The sequence below is a fragment of the Jatropha curcas genome, chromosome 3, assembly GCF_041381405.1.
Source record: "Jatropha curcas cultivar XTBG-Jc1 chromosome 3, XTBG_Jcur_1.0, whole genome shotgun sequence".
NCBI lineage: Eukaryota > Viridiplantae > Streptophyta > Magnoliopsida > Malpighiales > Euphorbiaceae > Jatropha > Jatropha curcas.
Window position 1 is genome coordinate 4,856,360 of NC_143153.1, and position 21,170 is coordinate 4,877,529.

Sequence of the window (21,170 nt, forward strand, 5' to 3'; positions counted from 1 at the left end):
CTTAAAAATAAATTTTCAAATAGAGTAAAATTTTAAATATAAATTTTTGAAATTTTATTGCATATAAATATTCTGATATTTAGTTTTTTTACTTCTTTCTATGGAAAAAATAATATAATTTTATAATAAAGTGGTGTACATGAAAATATTTAATTCATTTTTTTATCACTTTCTTTTTATAGACGATTATCTAAAATAAAAATAGTTACCTGGTAGTTTTCTTTTTTTTATTATAGAAAATAATATATGATATTCTTTTATAATACTCTTAGAAATAATCAAATTAATAAAAGTGAAAAAAAAATTATACAATAATAAGATTAGTAAATATTTAATTGATATAATAGTTTATGTGAAATTTATATGAAATTTGATATTTCTTTTAATCTTCTCTTGAATATATTTATGTGAAATATATATATATATATATATATATATATATATATATATAAAATTTATTACTTGATCGGATATAATTTATAAAAATTATTTTTAAATAATAGATAATTAAGCATTCAAAATTTTAAGTTTTATCTTTTTTTAAATTATTTTTTAATAAATATATATGATAATGAGACATATGAAAATTTTTATATTTTATTTTTTAAATTTATTATTTATTTAATTTATTTTGATTATAATTTAAAATATTTTATTTAGAAGGGAATTAAAAATAGAAAAAAAATATTATTTTATTAATATTAGTTTTTATGTTTGTATGATTTGATCGGATATTTTTTTAAAAAAATAAATTTTTGAATACAATAAATTTTTAAATATAAAAGTTTGAAATTATATTACAAATAAATATTTTGGTATTTAATTTTTTTTAAAAGTTCTTTCTATGAAAAAAATAATATAATTTCATGATACAGTGGTGTATACAGGAATATTTAATTAAATTTTTTTCTTCACTTTTTTTTATAGATGATTATCTAAGATAAAAAATAGTTATCTAATATTTTTCTTTTTTTTATTATAGAAAAGAATATATGATATTTTCTTTTATAATACTCTTAGAAATAATTGGAAATATTTAATTGATCTAATAATTTATGTGAAATTTAATATTTCTTTTAATCTTCTTTTAAATATATTTATGTGAAATATATATTCACACGTTTAAACTATTTATCTCATATCAGATAATTAAGACTAGAGAGAGAAAGAGAATGATAAATAGTAAATATAAAGGAATTATACAATATACTTTGTCAATTTTGCACTTAGTTGGAATTATTCAATATATTCAAAAATATTATTATTAGATTAATTGATTAAATATTATATTAATTAATGGTCTAAGATTTTTCCAAAAAAAGAGAACTTATATTTCTTTTTTATTTTAGGGATATTTTTTAATTTTAAGAATATTAAAACATCAGGTAAAACTGATTCATGTTGGTTTTTGTTTGCATGATAAAATGAATTTTTTTATTTGGTTTTTATTTTTTTGTGAAAGGCTTCAATTGACCAATGTAAAAGTACATGTAAAACCGATTGAACTAATTAGATTTTGAATTATATTTAATTTGAGGCTGTTTTCATTTTGAAAATTCACTTTAATTTTAATTTAATTCGGCATTGTTTCAAATTGAAGTGATCGTTTATTCTTACCTACCTAAAATTAGTTTTCAAAAGTCATCCCTCATTTTATTAAGTAAAATCACTTGATTAAAGATTGTGAAGCAAAAGTTCTTTCCAATATCATATATAATGATTTTTTTATTTGGTCAAACATGTAAAAAATTAAAATTTTCGTAATTATTCATAAGTTCTATGAAATATTAATAATTTTATTTGAATCTTATTTGATCTAATTTATATATAAATTCATATATTTTTTTATATTTAGTTCACTAGAGCTCAGATTCTTTATTTATTAAATTGATTGTATTTGAATTAATTTTTTAAAAATTAATAGACTTATAAATAATTTTTAAACTTAAGAGGTGTACAAATTATTAAAATCAATGATTTTTAAATATAAATTACCTAAACTCAGGTAGATTTAACTTGATAAAATATTTAAATTATTTTTAACTATTTATACATCCACAATAAAAAGACGAAGGCCTAACATTAAAAAGATATACATAATATAAGAGACAAATTATAATAAATAGTTTATATTGTATATGAAAATAAATAAGTATAAACGACCAGTATTAAACGAGCAACAGAAACGTGCAACGCACGTCATAAAAAAATTAGAATATATTTTTAAATATTTAATTATATTTTTATTATAATTTAAAATTTTCTATTTAGGAGGGAATTAAAAAAGAAAAAAAATAAATTTTTTTATAATATCAATTTTTTTATATAATTTGATTGGATATATTTTTAAAAAAATCAATTTTCAAATAGAATATATATAATTAAGTCTTTCAAAATTTTAAAGTTTTACTTTTTAAAATTTATTTTTGAACATATGTGTGTGGGATGACGAACGGTTGAAATTTTTAATTTTAAAAATATATATAATATTTTATTATTATATTTAAGTATTTATATATATTAAAACCTATTTATTAGGTAATATTGTAGAATTTTACATATACAGTTATAATGAATTTTAGATAAATGTCAATATAATAAAAATCTAAATAATATAATATAAAAATTATAATAAATATTTAATATAAAAAAAATAAAAGTGCGTGTAAATAATAAGTAAAAGTAAGCAATGACATAAAGAATTGAACGAGTATGAATAACGAGTATAGTTAACATGCAATGCACGTCATAAAAAAACTAATAAATATATAAAAAATATATTTCTTGTTGTGGCTCAATATTAAAAAATTAACTTGAGCTGAATTTTATTTTTTATTTTAAAGGAAATGAAGAAAATATATAATGATTTGATAATTAACATTTTACTTAGTTAATTATACTATTTATTATTAAAATCTTTTCCTTTTTTGCCTTTCATTTGCTTTTTCAATCTGCACTCCCAAACTAATCCTTCTATTAGGAATGATCAAATGACCCGATCTAGTGAATATCTGATTCGATTTGAATGAATCGGATAAAATTTGCTCCATTTAATGGTAGATTGGATATGAGTTTTAAAATAAAATTTGATATGGATATGAATCAGATATGGATATAGCAAAAATCCGATCCATGAAAAGTAATTTTTCTTTTTTCTCATATTTTTAAATTGTTAATTATAATTCAAGACGTGTAAGCTGTTTTTATTCTTTTCTTCCCCCCTTTCTTTTCCACTAATATTTCAAATCATTATCTACAACTCTTTCACTCTTTTTGTATTTTTTTTAATCCGTACATAAAATAAAAGAATATAAATTAAACACTATAACCAATAGCCTGAAACTTTTTGTATTTAACAATTATTAAAGTCTCCTCTAGCTGTGATAGCATATAATATTTCTAATTATTATTATAAATATTTATGTTTTAAGAATAATAAATAATATAAATTTTATTAAATTGTAGTTATCTTTTTGTTTTTTTTTCAAACATAATAAAAACGAATAATATTCGATAACATCTGACATCCGGTCCGATTCAAATTTGAGGAAAAATGGATATGGATATATGAAAATATTTACAGATCGGATATAAATTATGAATAATCTCACTAATATCAACCCTAATTTTTATTAGGTAAATTCCTTCTCGTCTCTCTAATTTTTTTTTTATTTTGCATATTGTATTTGATCATTTCCATGCAATATATTTAACCTTATGCCTATTACTTCGTAGTGGAATTTATTTTTTGATAGGAGATTTTTTATTTGAATTTCTTTTAATGTGTCTGTAATTTTGAAATAACGAACATAATTATTTTGTATCTTAGGAGGATAACATATAAGAAATGTATTGAAAAAGACGAAAAAAATTTCAATATACATAGATTACTGTTCATAACAATATTTTTTTTATGCCGTAATAGAAAGGAGAGAAAATAAAATATATCTATGAGAAAAATTGATGGTGTTGGTGAAATAATTTTCCTTCCCATAATTTTTATTATTGTTATTATTTTGATTGAAAAGCTTGTATATTAAAAAAATTTAAAAAAAAAAGAACATATGTATGGGTAAGTGTAGTTTAATTTGTTTTTTTTTAAAAAAAAAAAAAAAAAAAACAAGAAGAAAAAGGGTCTCAAACATTTCTAGTGCATTGGCTGTCAATTCTTATTTGAGCAATTATATTTGGGCCAGGTTGACATGAAACATAGTTGGGTAACTAGTCCATTAGCAAGTAGGCGTATCCAGTAACTCTTCTACCCTAGGTTTGGTAGATAAGGCTGGACATCACCCATTATAATCCGACCCAACCAATTCAACCCGACCCGACAGGTTTGGAGATATAATGGGTTGGATTCACGGATCATTTTTATAATTCACGGATTGGATTGGGTCATAGGTGTAACATCCTCTTGAGTTGAGTCGGGTTGAACCAAACCTGGTTGGGGTAGAATGGATGATAAGTGGACTTATTTGCATGGAAAGTTTAGGACTTGTTTGCCTCAAAACATATAGCTTGGGTATGAAGCTGCAACCTTCTTATAAGTGAGGTACCATGTAGAACTTTTACACACAAAAATCACTTCTTCTAGAGTCTACCCGTTCCTATCATTTTCACTTTCCCATTTTCACGTTTTTCATTTTCTTCTTACGTTTCCTTTCCATTTCCTTGCACTTTTCATGCAAGTTACGCATTAAGTCCACTCCAAGAGAAGAAAGTTCAAAGGTAGCAAAGAAGAGAAACTAAAAACAGAGCCCCAGCTTTGTGGCAAGAAAGGTTTGATATCTCTTGTTATTTCCCATGTTCTTTGCATGAAAAATTGTGTGGAGTGTTGCTCATGAGATCATGTGTTGCTTATTGTTGAGTGAAAGAAGTGGAAATGAAAGCAGCATGTTATGTGTGATTATATTTGCTTACATAAGTCTTTTCTGCTTATATGTGTGCTTATTGTTGTTTTATGTTGAGATATCCACTGAGCTTTAATAGCTCAGCGAGTTACCTGTTTAACTCTCAGGTTTTGAGACTGGTCTTTTAAGCGTCAGCGTACAACTGCAGCAGTTCATCTGTAGAAGACACGGTCTTCAGGGTAGCTCCCTATTTTGATGTGTAATTTTTATTGATTCTATTCATGGCATGTACATGGCACACAGTTGGGCCCATTTCACTTTGAAAACTTGTATCATGTATATCAATATTCAGTACACTATTAATGTAAACAACATCTGTAAATATAATAATCAGCATTTAGTATGGTATCATCATGTCAGAACATTTAAGTCAACCGGTTTGTAACATCTCGACTCGGTTCGTTCGGGTTATCGGGTGGACTGGGAAGGGGTGTTACAATAGGTTCACTAGATAAACTCGTAGACCCGACCAAACTCATAAATAAAATTTTGAATATAAATACTAAATTATTTACATATTTGGTAAATATTACCTTTGCTATTGGAGTGTATTGTACTTTAAAACATATTATATAGTTATATTACTGAGTATTTTTTATTTTACTGGTAGTCTTTTTTATTAGGAAATTTAATTTTTCATTATTGATTATGATTATGATGATGATAATAAATATCATGTTAAGAAATTTAATTTTAATATTGTCATTAAAATATATTTGTAGTTTGTGAAAATTATTGTGTAATTAAGTTTTTAAGTATATTTAATTTTTTTAGTAATCCTCTTAAATAAATGTATTTTATTTTAAAATATTTTTATTATTATCATTTATTTGACTCACGAGTTTACGTTAAACCTGTACCCAACTCAACCTGTTTATAACTGGTGGATTTCACATTTTATAGATTGAATTGCATCAAAAAATTATTGATCCATAATACATATGGGTCAGATACTTTAAATCAATAAACTCGACCCATGTGCAGCCTCATTGATAGCGTGTGTAATTGGTTTGGTTGGAAACAAATCAATAAAATAAAAAAATGAATATTGAAATTATATATTTTTTAAGGGAATCAAAATTGAACTATGTGCATAATTAGTTGAATCAAATCGAATAAATATGGTTTAATTTTTAAGTAAATTTAGCTTATAATCAATTTAAAAGCTTAAACGAAATTATTTAAAATCACAAATCAAACCGAACCGCTTAATCTACATAATCAAACTAAAAAATATCAAATTATATAAGTTTAATTTGATATTTTAATTTTAACAGACACGTGGTCACCTTTAATATTTAGTTATAAAGTAGGAGGAAGAAGAGTAGAAGGGTGAAAATGAGAAAATAGAACATGTGGGTCAGAGATCGATACTTTCTTCCCATGTGTTTAGTAAAGAGTGAACATAGAGGAAAAAAAATGTGTAAAATATAAAAAATATAATTTTATCATTGAGAAAAAAATATGTAAAAGAAATGTTTAAATATAACAAATACGTATGCTAATAAGAAAAGTTCAATTTTCTCTTCGTGTCACCCCATTTTGGGGTGATTGCAAAAAGTGAATCAATGTGCAATAATTGTGCGGGTTACCTCCATCCTTGTTTTCACTACTTTGTTCAATGTGGAAACTAGCATTCTCCTCCTCGCTTTCATTTCCTTTTTCTCACATTTTCTCTTGTTTTAGATAGCTTGTCAAAAAACAGAAATAGGAAGTTTTTATTTGAAAAAAAAATGAAATTGCTCTTTATTTTAATAATTATGGTTCATTAAAGCTTAGGGTTATTGGTCCAACATTTTCAAAATTCAATTCGTCTTTGCCCTAAATTCTTTCTATTTTACCTATAATATTTAAATTTTAATTCTACCTCTACTTCAAGGGAATATTCGAATGATCACGTAGATTTCAAGTTTGAATCTTGAGTAGGTAGAAGAGATTTATAATATGATACAAATTAATAAGAATATCTTAATTCAACACCAAGGAAAAATGAGAAGTATGAAGATTTTGAAAAAAAAAAATATAAAATCAAATAAAAATAGCCAATCAAGTGTGTGGTTTGGTTGGTCTTTTTATTTATATGAAGAATGAAAGATCTTAGGTTTGAACATCTTGAATACAAGAGTTTTCACAAATTTGATGTCTGTTTGGTAAAATTAACTGTTTAGGTAGTTGTTAGTTATTTTAATAGTTTTTCACGAAACACTAAAAAACTATTAGCTGATTGAACATATTTTAACTTTTCATAAAATGTTATTTAACATTGAAAAGTTAAGTCAAACCCTATACTACCGAACATTATAAAAATTACTTAAAAAATTATTGTCAAACATAACCTAACCTTAGTAAATGAAGAAGAGGGTTACCTCTTACTATCTTGCCGTAATATTCTTTCGAGCCGTTAAATCTTCCGATGAATCAAAAATTAAAAATCAAAATAATTGCAAATTCTACGGAAATTATATAGTATTAACCATAGATTCTACATAGAATAACATACCAACCGTGTGGGTAAACAAAATTGCATAAATGGATTCCATAATTTCTATAATGTTTTTCCTCTCTAGCAGTTATTTTTTATTTTAGTTAACCACTTATATTCCCAAGTAAATTTATTTTAGTTAACCACATGTATCCCCAAGGTAAATATTGTTTTTGCAAATAAATAGATCTATTTTATCATTTCAAAATAATAAAAAAACGATATTTTGTTTTTCCAAATTTGCATTCATTAAAAAAAAAAAAAAGTGATTGAACAGAAACAAATAGGCTATAGATTTTTTTTTTTGCTTTTGACATCACATGAGAATAATTATTTTTATCGTAACATACAAACGTAAACTAAACGGCTATGATTTTTTTGTTGTTCTATTTTAATCCTCCTTTGTTGGAATCAAACCTTGCAGTCCAGTCCAAATTTAGGGTCCAATTTTACCTTTCCAAATTTTCTTATATGCGAATTAATCTTAACTATGGATTTTCATATTATCACACAAATTAGGATTTTAAGACTCTTAATTATGTTGCATCGTCTTTTTCATCAACGACATTCAAGTGGGATTATCTTAAAATCAAAATTTAAAACTTCAAAGCTAAAAGAAATAAGAAAAAGGGAATTAATAGTGATATTTTTTAATTGAGCGAATAATCTCTAAGATTAAAGATTCAATTTAGCGAAACAAAATAAAAAATTAAGATATTTTTATATCCTATGCTAGAAAGTTGGAATGATATTTAATTTGCTATGGTCTCAAGACAATTTTCCTTTGTATGTATTAAGCTTTGTCTTGTAATCATAATAAAATGTAATACAATTTTTTTTACTATGTTCATAGTAGATATATTTGTTGATCATATTGTATTATATTTTATGATATCTCACAAAGTAAAGCGAAAGATTCTTATGTTACGAGGTACATTTTTTAATAATTTCAAATTTTGGTGTTCAATGTCAAATTACAACAATCTGGCGGGCCTTAAACGGTAAAAGAACACAAAACAGCGTGAAAAAGGAAAAAAAAAAAAAAAAAGAGAAAGAAAAGAACAAAATAAAAAAAAAAGAAATTGGGGACTCAGTCGGGCAGAAAAACACAGACAGAGAGAGAGGACGAAGAAGAGGAAGAAAGAAACAGTTGAGAAAAAACCCAATTAAGATTTGATCCTCTCTCCTTCTCCATTTAAAAAAAAAAAAAAAGGAAAAAATAAAAAATTTTCCTCCATAGCTGTTGTCAGTTCATTATTTTATTTTAACTTTTTTGGGGAATCCATTTTCACACCTTATTTTTACGATAATTGACTCTTCACCCTCTAATTTGGGTTCTCTTTCTACCATCCACCCCCAACCTCAAACACCTCTCGTCTCCTCCGTGTCCGTGTTTTCCATGTTTTCCTCTATCATTTAGTCCTTTTATCTTCTTTAGATCTAAAGATTTTCAAATTCCCTAGCCACCACCACCGCTGCCACTGCTAAGCGGCTTTGCAGATCCATCGCCGATAACGTTCTAAAATTTTGGAAATCTATGGATGATTTTCCTGGTCTTTTAGCCCGGGACTTCGGGTACAAACCCCAAGGTAAATCCGCCCCTATGGCTCCACCTCGCAATAACAACACTACTACTAGCTTCTCCTCTGTCAATTTTGGTCTTGGATCCGGTGCTGCTCCTGTCCATTCCCGATCTTCCTCCGCTTCTAGCAAATCTGCTCCTGTTTTCGATGATCACGATCGTAGCCCTAGTGATGGCTTCTTGTTCAACGATGTCTTTGGTGGACCACCTAAGTATACGGAATCGCGAGGTGGCGGCGGAGGAGCAAGCGGAAGCGGAGGAACTAACTCTTCGTCTTCTACATTTGATTATGACTCCATTTTTAAGGACCAGAACGCGAAATCGGCCTCGATGCCGGTTTTTGATAAGCCAGTTTATGATGACGATATTTTCGATGGATTGCCTGGGCTGAAGAGTGCATCGACGGGTCCACAATCTGCTAAGTTCGAAAATGTGTTTGCTTCGATCGGGACTCCTCCTTCGCCTAAGCACAAGTCCCAAAACAATAGTTCGCCATTTGATGATCTTCTGGGGACTTTAGGTAAAAAGGAGACTGAGTCCAAGAGAGAGACTGCCAAAGTGGAGAACGATTCAGCTGTTTTTGATGATTTGCTTCCTGGTTTTGGTCGCAGTAGCTCCCCAAGTATTAGCAGGTATTTGATTTTAGGCTTCCATTGTTGGATTAGTAAATCAAGGTGGTTATGCTCAATTGTTTTGCTATTGATCGACATTTTCTGTTAACACCTTTTAGTTAGTTATGCTAAGATCATTTGTTTTATTTTATTTATTTTAATTTTTTCGTTTTACATTATTGTATAAATATGCACATAGGCTTCTTGATTAACTAGAACAATTTGATTGTAATTATTGGCTTATACAAATTGCATAAGTCAAACTTTTGCAGTTTTACTTACATTTTAGTTTTAAGTAACATTGTTTTGTTATTAGAATTTAGAAGGTCATAAACGTTTATACGGTTTTCTGAATTAATGCCAGTATTTGAATTTTGACGGAATAGAATATACTGCAATTATGTATTGTACAAATTTATTATGTTACATGTGGTTTCCATGTTTAACTTTTAAGATATCATGGATCATCTTGTGTATTCTTTTATCAGACATCGTAGGCTTGTATTGAATACATGCTTCAGACCTTGAATATCTTAGTTGTCTACTGGAGTGCTTGGAATTGTGTAAATCGTGAAGTAACCAAGTTGATCTGGTTAGAATAGTGAACTTGATATAATTTTGAGTGTGTTTAAATGGGATTTTGCTTTCTATTCTGAATCTATCTTTTATGTTTTCATTCTGTAAGTACCCCTTGGTTGCAACATATCAACTGGAATGAGCTCGAAGTTACTAAAAATTTGTGAGGAATCATTTTTAGTTTGGAACTGATAAAAAAGAAGAAAAGATGGGTAGTGACAGGTTGTCTATGCCAAAGTTAGCATCTATAGAATTGAACTATAAATTGGTTGTATATAGTATGAATAATATTTAACAGCATTAGCTAGTATACTGAAAACTAAACCCTAACAAGTTGAATATTGATTTTTGGGACCTGGTTGCTTTCTGATTCTTTTTTCAGGGTATGCTATGGGAATCAATTTAAATAATTGTCATTGAGTGATTTTATTTTTAATCTAATAAATTATTCTTGAACCTTGTATGTACTATGTTTGAGATGCCCAAAGTTATGGCTTCTGATTCAGCCAGTTGCTAATGCACTGAAATTTTTGTTCTCGTTATTTTCTCTTTGTAGTTCCGTGTGAATAAACATTTAATTTCATTTTAGTGATTATGGTTTACAAGCAAACATGATGTGGTAATGATATTTGTGTATCAACAATTTTAACAGACCAAAATGCCTCTATTGCCTTTTGTTTTCTTTTGTTTCGCCCCTCTTCCCTTTTTAATGCAAATTCTTTTTAAAGCTACTGGTTCTAGCAATTGCGTTGCTTCGGGAAAAGAAAGCATGTGGCATTGTGTAGGACATTAGTTATTTTTAATAAGAAAACTTTATATGCTTTTGCAATTTTATTTCCATTGGATTTGTTGATTGATCAGACTTCTTTGTGGCTTTTGTTCATGAGATAAATAAGTTGAATTAAATTGCACACTGCTATGCCCAGGTCAACATCGGAGCCCACTCGTTCCCAGAAACCATCTGCAAATTCAGCCAGGACAGCCTCCAGCATGATGGAGGATCCATTTGTAGTCTTAGAGTCTAATTCAATCCCTGCAGCTTCATCCTCAGGGTTGTATGAAGATCCATTGGAAGAAATTAATAAATTAAGTAGCTCTGGAAGCACCAAGGTTGATAATGCATCAGTTAATAGGGGAGTGTTTGATGATGTAGACTCTTTTGATAATCTTGGAAAATCTGTTCCACCAGTTTCTCCTGGAATAAACAGGAGAGCAAAAGATAGAAGTCCTTTAAGAACTGGACCAAACATGAGTGACACCTATTCTCCTGCCAGTAAAGAACCAGTTGACAAATATCCTGTGGATGAGGTTGAAGGCTATTCACAGAAGAAGATGCCTAATGATGATTTCCAGGAATCTCATGAAACCTTCTTTGGAATGCCTTCTACTACGGATTTTCAAAGATCTGTTGGTCAAAATGTGTCCTCTCCTTCATACGTGAATGCTGTTCCTAATGATGCAAATTCACCTCCAAGATCTGAGGAAGTTTCAGACTCACCTGATGATATATGGCTTACTGTATCTGAAGTTCCTCTTTACACACAACCTACAAGTGCTCCTCCCCCTTCTAGGCCCCCACCTCCTAGACCACCTCGGACTTCAAATGCAAGAAAGAAGGTTAACGAATATTCTGTCTCAAATTCCACCTCATATTCTCAAAGCCCCGTGTCATCTCGGGCAGCAAGGAGCTCAGCAGCTTCTCAAATGGATGAACTTGAAGATTTTGCTATGGGTAGAGCGCAGAACAATGTTAATGAACATGCTGATGTTCTATTTGGAAATGATGTGGAAGCAAATGCATCTTCTGCTGCTGCATCTGCTGCTGCCATGAAGGAGGCCATGGATAAAGCAGAGGCCAAATTCAGGCAAATGAGAGAGAGGGATTATCTAAAGACTGCCAGAAGTAGAGAAGGTGGTCAACAAGATAAAGATATGCAAGAAGCTCAGCAGAGAGAAATAAGGGAAAGGCAAGAGAGGTTGGATCGCGAGAGACAACAAAGGGAAAGGGAGGAGGAAGATAGAGAACAGAGGAGACTTGAGAAAGAGAGGGAGAGAGCTCGTGAAATTGAGAGGGAAAGAGAGGAGAAAGAAAGGGAGCAGAGGAGGCTTGAGAGGGAGCGTGAGCGAGCAAGGGAGATGGAGAGGGAAAGAGAAAAGGCAAGACAAGCAGTAGAGAGGGCAACTAGAGAGGCACGTGAAAGAGCAGCTGCTGAAGCACGCCTAAAAGCTGAAAGGGCTGCTGTAGAAAAGGCAGCTGCTGAAGCTCGAGAGAGAGCAGAAAGGGCTGCAGTTCAGAGAGCACAAGCTGAAGCCCGTGAAAGAGCAGCAGCAGATGCAAAAGAAAGAGCAGAAAAGGCTGCTGCAGAAGCAAGGGAGAGAGCTGCTGTTTCAAGGGCTGAAGCTGATGCTCGACAGAGAGCTGAGCGAGCTGCTGTTGAAAGGGCTGCAGCAGAAGCTCGGGAAAGGGCGGCTGCTGCAGCAAGGGCAAACCAACAAAAGAATGAAAATGATCTCGAATCATTCTTTAGCTCCCGACCAAGTAGCGCACCAAGGCCTAGAGCTAACACATCGGTTAGAATCAATGCTTATTAATGTTTGTGTTATCCACTGATTGCCTGTAATATAAGTGGGTTAATTCGTCAATCTATAATGTAGGATCCTTTCTTTGATACCCAAACTAAGGGAGGGTCTGAAGCTGCCAGAAGGACATCTGTGGGAGCAACATCTAGCATGAAGAAAGCGTCTTCAACTGCAAATATTGTTGATGATCTATCATCAATTTTTGGAGGTAAATACGTTTATATTAAAATGATTGTTTAGGATCGTATAATTTTATTTTGTAGGTTAACTTAACTTCTTTTGCTTACAAAAGCTACTGGAACATCTGGAGAATTCCAAGAGGTTGAAGGGGAAACCGAAGAGAGGCGAAGAGCTAGGTTGGAACGCCATCAAAGGACTCAGGAGCGTGCGGTATGTTCTTTTATATTGATTTTAGAGTTTTGCCCTGTTCTTGTTTATCTATGCTCACATTTGCTCATCTTCTTTTAATTATAAACACTGGTTGTTCAGGCAAAAGCACTGGCTGAGAAGAACCAACGAGACCTTCAAGCGCAGAGGGAACAGGCAGAGAGACATGTAAGTTATGCTGTGAATTTATTAGGATAGCTGCTATTCTACCTGTTTGGATTCTTCTATGAACACTTTGCTCTAAGAAAAAAGAAAAACAGAGGTGTTTGGGAGTAAGACTATCCTAACTACCTACCTTTAGCTTAGAGTTTCATAGACCAAATGTATGGTGGTATTGCATTTAGCTATGAGTTGTTTCCTTTAATAAGTAAAATTTATACTTGAAAAGACACATTCATTGAGAGTATACACTTAGTTACCTAGAATGTACATTTTGGGTCTCGGGACAGGGACAGGGTATGCCACAACTATATGGGATTCAGGATAGGCTCATGTTATGACTAGTGTCCCATATAATAAATGGGAATTTGATAGGGGTGGATAAGGCCTTGCTCGCGCTCCTTCAACAGCTAGCTTTAGGGCTGAGTTCTCCTACAGTTCTTAACAGCTTAAGATGGTACACCAATTTGAATTATGATTTGTTTATTACATTTTCTTTTTCCAACACTAGCTTTAGGGCTGAGTTCTCTTACACTGCTTAACAGCATAGTTGGTACACTAATTTGGATTATGATATGTTTGTTACATTTTTTTTTTCTCTTAAATTTCCTATGAGTATTTCATGACATGACTGTATTACCACAATTTGGGAAATACGTCTGGGATTGTGGTGCCTCATGGGTGGGAGGGGGTATGTGGATTATGTAGCTATGGTGTATGATATAAGGATCTCAGCAAAAGGCTATCTACAAAATTGACAATATCTATGTAATCTTGTAAGAAATTTCCAATCATCCGAAATTGGAGTCAGATTCAAGCACTAACTCTACATTTTTACTAGTTTGTTTCTATATATCTGGAGCCTCAAGTTTCTTTCTCCCATGTTATCCACAAAATTACCAAAAGGAGTGGCATGTGTATCTCTTTTTACCTTTTCCCATAACGCCATTTACGAATTATGCACTATCCACTTGTGCTCCTTTTATTTGTTGCTTTATCTATTAAGTGTCATATCTATGAAATGGGATATTTTTTTCAGATCAACCTGATAATCTTCATGCTAATGGCCATTCTTTCAAGTTAACAAGTTATCTGACTAACAATTTTTCTTTTTTGATGTCAAGTACTTATGTTTTTCCATAGGTTTCAAGTGCATAAAAGATAATTTAGTTGGATATTTTTTGCACTTTCCTTTTCTGTGGGTTATTGACATGGAAATAGTCCTTTGGTCATATTCAGTTTTTATCTTTTTCCAGATGATGCTTATATTGATCTTTGCTGATTTCAGAGAATTGCTGAAACACTAGATGTTGAGATCAAGCGTTGGGCTGCAGGAAAAGAGGGGAATTTACGTGCTCTGTTATCAACATTGCAATATGTGCGTTTCATTTTTATATATATTCTATTATCTGCTGTATTCGATTGATAAACTGAATGATTGTTAATTATCGGCTTTTAGGCTTTTAGATGTATCCTTTATTACAAATTACAATGGATTATCACATGGTATCTGGCTTATCAATATTGCAATATCATCTGAAAATTATCATTTAGGTATTTAAATCCATGTCTATTTTGCAAAGTTTTGAGATGAACAGAGATTAAAATAGACATTAATTGGATCATTAACTGTGACAATCATATTCCTGGATTTATCATTTCTGTTAAAACCTTCTCGATAAGAACCAGAACTTAATTCATAGTTGTTTTCTTTTCAAATATTAGTAAGGTCATCATATCATAGCAAGCTAGGTTACTGCAAGAGTCTCATAATGTAGACTCTTTTCAGTTTGGAATTTCTATTTCATCTAGCTGTACGCTTGAGATACCTGCCTTCTAGGAGATAAGTCATCTTAAGAAAGTCAAATGCTAAACCGTTGTATGCATTAGAATATTGAAATCGTATGGATAATTCTTTGGTTATTGAACTTCCATTCATCTTTGTTCTGCTATGTTAAATCTCTCTACGCTTCTCTATTTGTTGTATGTTTCTCTCTCTCTCTCTCTCATTTGTGCTGGGAATGCATTGCTGTTTTGGCATTAAATTACATTCTTTAAAACTTTAAACTTCCCGTCGATGAGTACCACTTTATGTAAGAATATGGAAACATTTAATGTTAATAAATATTCACTTAATTTTTTTTTTTTTCAGTATTATTGTTAAGATAAACCTTTTCTAAAAAATTTCCATTTTGTGTTTAATTCTAAATTACATTTTTCTAAAATCTATTGAACTATGACCAGGTGCTATGGCCTGAATGCGGTTGGCAGCCTGTTTCATTGACCGATTTGATAACTGCTGCTTCTGTTAAAAAAGTTTATCGGAAGGCAACTTTATGCATCCATCCTGATAAAGTGCAGCAAAAAGGCGCCAATCTTCAACAAAAATATGTTGCTGAGAAGGTGTTTGACTTGTTGAAGGTAATTTTTCAATCTTGATTCCATAAAGGAAATTTAGCTTGTTTGGTATACAACATGAATTCCATAAAATTTTAAGGGAGTTTTAAGTTCGCAAGTAAGTTGTTTGGTATGCATAAAAATTCATTTGATTTTTTATATTTTTAATTTTATGAGTATGGATATAGTTGAGTCAAATTGCACTAAAATTGATAGAATTCCAGATGAACTTCACACTTAAAGACTAGAGTATATTCACAATGAGTTCTACATTTAATTCAAACATAAAGATTTGCTTATTCATTGTTCCAAACTCTATGTTACCTTCAGAATTTTACAGTAATAGCTTGCTTGGACTTGTTGGCTGGCTCTCATTTTATGTTTCTCATGTTGAAATAGGAAGCGTGGAACAAATTCAATTCTGAGGAGTTATTTTGAATTACTATGGTGAATATTTTACACTTAGAAAAACTTGATTTGGCAATTACACAATTCATGGGGAGTGGAAATGCGCAACTATTCCAGCAAATGTATTCTTGCATTGATAGAATTGCGCATAGGAGACATTTGTAGCTTTTGAGATGCCTAAAGGGTGAAGCAGTCTCCTGTAAAATGATGTTCCTCTGGCGTATGTTACCTGAAAGCTGGAATTGCTTCTCTGTGTAGAGTATCATTCAGCATACCCATTTGCATTAGATAAGGAGGGTTTTTTTTTTTTTTTTTTTTTTTGTGTTAATTCTTTCCTATAATTATATATAATATATGTGTAATTTTTTCTGTGGGGTATTTTTCTTTTTGGTGGTAGAGCATATGATATTTCGAGTGGAATACAGTATATGTTTGTTGATGTCAAAATGACCTTATTGGCTTTGTATGATTGTTGGGCTGATTATACTCTGATATGTACGTTTCATACTTAATATATTCTTTTCCAGGTGACATTGGAGATCACCAAATTTTCAAGTTTTGATAAGAAAAAGATCAATTTATTTTAGACAAGTTACTGTCCTTTTTTTAATTTTCTTTTTCATCCAAATTTTAGCCAAGTTGCTTAGCTGGTATGCAGGCTACTTAACTAATGCTGACTTGGAATTATCTCTCTGCTCTCCAGCCCTAGCCTCTAGCTGATATATTTACATGGCCGCCATCCTAGCTCCTCATCTCTTTCCAGTACTTCATTTCTCCAAAACACAAATCCTAATCTCTCTATGTTTTTAGCCACGGAAGCTCTTTACTACTGAAGGTCTGGAGCCCCAAATCTAAACGTTTAAACTTTAAACCATAATGAACTCAAGGCTAAGTAAGCTGTAATAGCATTTCTTTATAACGCTGAAGATTGTATAAAAATTGTAGTAATATATTTGGGTTATTGGACATACGTCAAGGACGAGCAAAGAAAAGGGAGAGGGTTAAACATATAGTTGAAGCGGTAAAATAATTCCACTGGATAGCATTTCCATTAGCATAAACGTTGGGTGTCATGTGAAAAAAAAAAAATTGCCAGTATAAATAGAAGTTTTCATTGATCCACAGATTGAAAAAACTGATGTAGAACTATAACAGCTAGCCATACAAAACTGATTCAGCCTCGAAAACAAGAAAAAGAAGTTACAGTACAATATCAAATATTTTGCAAACCTCACAAGAGATATATAATGCAGTTAAACCAAATCTATTTTCCATAGAAAACTTGGGTTTCGATACACAACCCCGATCAAGATGTTCTGTGTGTGCTTCTGCCAGACGAGTCTGCAAGATGTCCAAATTAACCTGAAATTGCAAACCAAATTAACAAGAATTATTGACAGTGGAGTAAGAATTTAGATATTGTAGATATTCAATCATTGAGAAATATAAAGGTGTATAGCATGATATAACAAAAACTGAGTATATTGTCGCTATGTTTTATACTTAGTTTCGTACATATCACAGTTTCAAATTTTCATTTTTTAATCATTAAACTTTGGTTTTTGCCTCAACTGGGGGTCACCCATCGGAATCCATTAACTAGAATGGTGGCATGACATCAAAAATAAAAAATTTCACAAAAGACAAAATATTGATCATGGAGGAACAAAAGAGAGAAGGGAAAAAGTACATTACAAAATACAAAGATAGAGAGTTGAAAATTTTTCTAAGCTTATTTCATTTGGCAGGTACCATTTGCTAGCTAATTGATGAGTGAGTCCCATATTAGTTTATTAAGAATAAATAAGGTTTTTTTGAATACTTAATTTTAGTATTATGCTAGTATTTTCCATGACTTGATTCTGGTGGGTGACTTCTATTGAAACAAAAAATGACAAATTAAAATTATGTAACCTTAATGAAATTAAACGCAAAGTTTGATAACCACGGCAAGGCCAAATGACAAAAAAAATCCTCAATTCTGACACTTTACAATTTGGTCAATTCTTTTAATTTTATCAATTAATATCTTGTATTTTTTATTTTTCATAATAATTGTGTGTTTTGTATGATTGTCATCTAAAGTAAGCTGATATAACTGTTAAAACTGACATTGTGAGCTCCTACATATGATAGAACAAAACTGACCAGGAAATTTACTAACAATTCATCTACAAAACTCAGCTTTATAAACTTAACACCGCAAGGTCAGCCCAGCTAAACTGATTTCCTGCAGAGTTATTAGTAGATTTCTCAGTAAACATTGACATGTTATGTGTGAAGAAGGCTCATACTATTAGTATTAACAGTCATATTAGTTGAATTTGAATGGCAATCGTATGAAAGCCACAATGGTTACAAAAAATACAGTACAGTATATGATATATTTAGGAAAGTTTTGCCAAATTTGTTACATTAAGCATTCGATTCTAATCTTCTTGATCCCGTCCTCCCCACCAACCTACCCTCTTTCCAACCAAAAAGAAAAGGAAAATCCACAATTAATTTTTATAATTCCACATCAAATTGGAAAAAAACATAGGGACGTTAGATGGTAGTGAGTGGTGCCAAAAAGAAGAAAAGTTCATTCAGTCTGCATAAAGTGAGGCAAAATCATCCATTACCGAAAAATTTAAATCTGATTATTGAACTCCTAACTTCCTTCTGGCCAAAACTAAGAACTTGGTAAAAAATTGGGCACTGGCAAAGTTCAAGTTGTGCTCAGAATGTGATGCAGTCAACACATACAGTGGTTAAAGAGACTCCCAAAATATGAATGATTTACATGCAAGTGAAAGGCAAGGATAGAACCTCATCGCCTTTGCTGAGTTTAAGTTCACAAAGATTGCAGTATATAAGTTGATGGCTCTCTTGCAATTGCCCTTGCTTACAGATGGGACACCAGGTTTCCTTGTGCACCTAGCATCATAATCAGAAATCTTTGCTATTGTTATTTCAACAGGCAAGGAGGATAGTGGTAACTAAACAAATTTCAAATTACTATATCACATTTTCTGCTATGGTGTATTGAACAGGTATAGAACAAGAAATTCCAAACAAGGAGGATGCAGCAATATATTCATTTATAATTAAAAGGTATGCTGTATGCAGATAATGCAAGAAAATGTTGCTACATAAGTACATATCTGATATTTTCAGACGTAAAATAGAAAGTTTGGCAGTTCTTTATCTCAGCATTTGCCATGTGCTACATGTGCCATTCCCCACCTACTGACTGTTGCAGTCAACATAAACATGATTCTTCCTTATGTTATTCTTTGAGCTTTTGATTGGCTCCTGGAATACATTTAGCTAATTTGTCCCTTAATTAAGATTTTCTTCAGCCATCCTAATTCCTAGCCAGGTTCTACGAAGCTGTATTCACTTAGTAATGTTTTCATAGCTGGGTAGACAAGCTCAACATACAATTTTAAAGCCATGAAGAAACAAGAAATTGGAAACATAAGTTGCACGAGTTTTGGATTTAATACATGATCATTCTGGATGTTAACTGAAACATATTCTGCACTTGTGCAGATATAACAAATTCAAATGAGCTTTCACATTTTGATTTACTGTATCACCAAATTAAACTTATTAATGCAGATATTTATGCATCTCAAGGCATGTAAATTTATGCGCTTTCGCTTGGTTGGAGAATATTAGTCAAATGCTACAGTAGCAGGCATTATACCTGCTTATCATTCAATTGCATGTGCTCATAAACAGCACGAGCCAAGTACTCATCTTCTTCATCCTCCCAGGTTTCAATATAGTTTTCAGGTTCTGCAAAGAGCTAGAGTAAACATTTAAGCTCAAAAACAATGATCCAATAATAAACTCTCATTTGCAAATTACAAAGTGATGAACACAAACATTAAAATACATAACTGAATGTTTTCAAAATTCTATTTGGTGATCAAATTTATCATATAAATACATTTTTCTGTTTCCTTAGCAGGTCAATAAATCCATAACTGGAAAAAAAGGTCCAAAAACAAAAGATGTGTTAGGGGGCAACATTTTTACCTTTTCTAGTTGAATCTGCCCTAATATTCTCATAGAAGATCTGTTGCATTTCTAACAATATCTCTTCACATTCCCCTTGATAAGTATCATGAAGACCGTCATATTCCCATAATATATCACTTGCATCAGGGGCAGAAGTTGGGATTTTCAAATGTTCATCTAATGAGGAGTGTTTCATCCTTTCCAGCTCCTCAGAAACTATGTCCTGGAAAGCAGATTTAATAAAATCCTGAAACACAAAAATTATGAACAAAATATTATTCAATGAAGGACTACAAAAACCAGTAACCAAAGGCCAAAAAAAAAAAAAAAACCCTCGAAATAAGATATAAAACTAAATAAAATCCTATTCCTGATAATTCAAGCTTAAACCTAATTAATTCCAAAAATAAAATCACAGGTTTCATACAAGCAAAAAGTTTTACTCATTCAATGCCAAGATCATAAAATCAGTTCCCATAACAGATAAACCTTAAAAGATTGGATACGTGAACAACTGAATATACATAGAAAACATAAAGAAACAAGTAAAAACAGAACATGACTGCAATGGAGTTAAGATATTGTAAGCGAGAAAGAAAACCTTCTCAGGGAGAGATTTAGTAGTGGGCAACCTCATTTTCCAAAGCAAGCGATTCCTGTCTTCCCGAATCCTTTTGAAACAATTCTCCCTGAACTATACTTAAACCATTAAAAAGAAAATTACATGTAAAATTCCAAACAATAAAGGAAATTACAACAAATGAATCATTCCAACCTTGTCTTTCCAAAGAGGGTAAGTATTGAAATGCGATTGGATTTTGATAGATTGTCGTTTTGGTGACGGAGTTGACAGCGTGCAATCCTTCTCCATCTTTCTTCTCTAATTTCTCCGCAATTTTTCTGCTAGAAAGCGAAACTCCAAACAGAAGAACAGCCCCAGGAAAGAAATAAGAACCGGGAGCTTTCGAGACACGATGCGAGACCCATTAATGGCGGGAATTGGGTTCTGTTAGTTGGGCCGGGCTTTATTTCTAAAACCCTGTTTCCGCTCTGTACGACACCGTCTA

At 31.1% G+C, this 21,170-nt stretch overlaps 2 protein-coding genes across 5 annotated transcripts; one reads left to right on the plus strand and one right to left on the minus strand.

Annotated features, from left to right (window-relative positions):
* Positions 1–8,477: 8,477 nt before the first annotated feature.
* Positions 8,478–16,647, plus strand: LOC105643629 (Chaperone DnaJ-domain superfamily protein). The gene is made up of 8 exons (XM_012228813.4): positions 8,478–9,606; positions 11,088–12,732; positions 12,817–12,949; positions 13,034–13,131; positions 13,231–13,296; positions 14,576–14,665; positions 15,532–15,708; positions 16,084–16,647. Exons 1-8 carry the CDS (start codon positions 8,930–8,932, stop codon positions 16,120–16,122), a joined length of 2,925 nt encoding a protein of 974 aa, XP_012084203.1. The 5' UTR covers positions 8,478–8,929; the 3' UTR covers positions 16,123–16,647.
* A 534-nt stretch (positions 16,648–17,181) lies between these two features.
* Positions 17,182–21,105, minus strand: LOC105643590 (RPA-interacting protein A). Of its 4 annotated transcripts, none has more exons than XR_002285630.3 (7): positions 20,879–21,105; positions 20,705–20,797; positions 20,122–20,350; positions 19,787–19,878; positions 18,904–19,031; positions 18,241–18,322; positions 17,219–17,454 (listed from the first exon to the last, which is right to left on the minus strand). XR_002285630.3 is itself a non-coding variant. In XM_020683612.3 (7 exons), the coding sequence occupies exons 1-6, from the start codon at positions 20,972–20,974 to the stop codon at positions 18,287–18,289; spliced, it is 654 nt and encodes a 217-aa protein (XP_020539271.1). In that variant the 5' UTR covers positions 20,975–21,099; the 3' UTR covers positions 17,219–17,454; positions 18,241–18,286. The 4 variants fall into 4 exon arrangements, 3 of the variants coding, with proteins under 3 accessions (XP_020539270.1, XP_012084146.1, XP_020539271.1); XM_020683612.3 differs by having other exon boundaries at positions 18,904–19,011; positions 20,879–21,099; XM_020683611.3 differs by lacking the exon at positions 18,241–18,322 and having other exon boundaries at positions 17,182–17,454; positions 20,879–21,100.
* Positions 21,106–21,170: the final 65 nt, after the last annotated feature.

Bases quoted from the DNA above. Each gene is read 5' to 3' on its own strand.
- LOC105643629 (XM_012228813.4), top strand. From the start codon at position 8,930: ATGGATGATTTTCCTGGTCTTTTAGCCCGGGACTTCGGGTACAAACCC. The intron at 9,607-11,087 runs GTATTTGATTTT...TGCTATGCCCAG, and splicing joins AGCTCCCCAAGTATTAGCAG to GTCAACATCGGAGCCCACTC. The intron at 14,666-15,531 runs GTGCGTTTCATT...AACTATGACCAG, and splicing joins TGTTATCAACATTGCAATAT to GTGCTATGGCCTGAATGCGG.
- LOC105643590 (XM_012228756.4), bottom strand. From the start codon at position 20,974: ATGGAGAAGGATTGCACGCTGTCAACTCCGTCACCAAAACGACAATCT. The intron at 19,879-20,121 runs GTAAAAATGTTG...AGCTCTTTGCAG, and splicing joins GGCAGATTCAACTAGAAAAG to AACCTGAAAACTATATTGAA. The intron at 17,455-18,903 runs GTTCTATCCTTG...TTGCAATTTCAG, and splicing joins AACTCAGCAAAGGCGATGAG to GTTAATTTGGACATCTTGCA.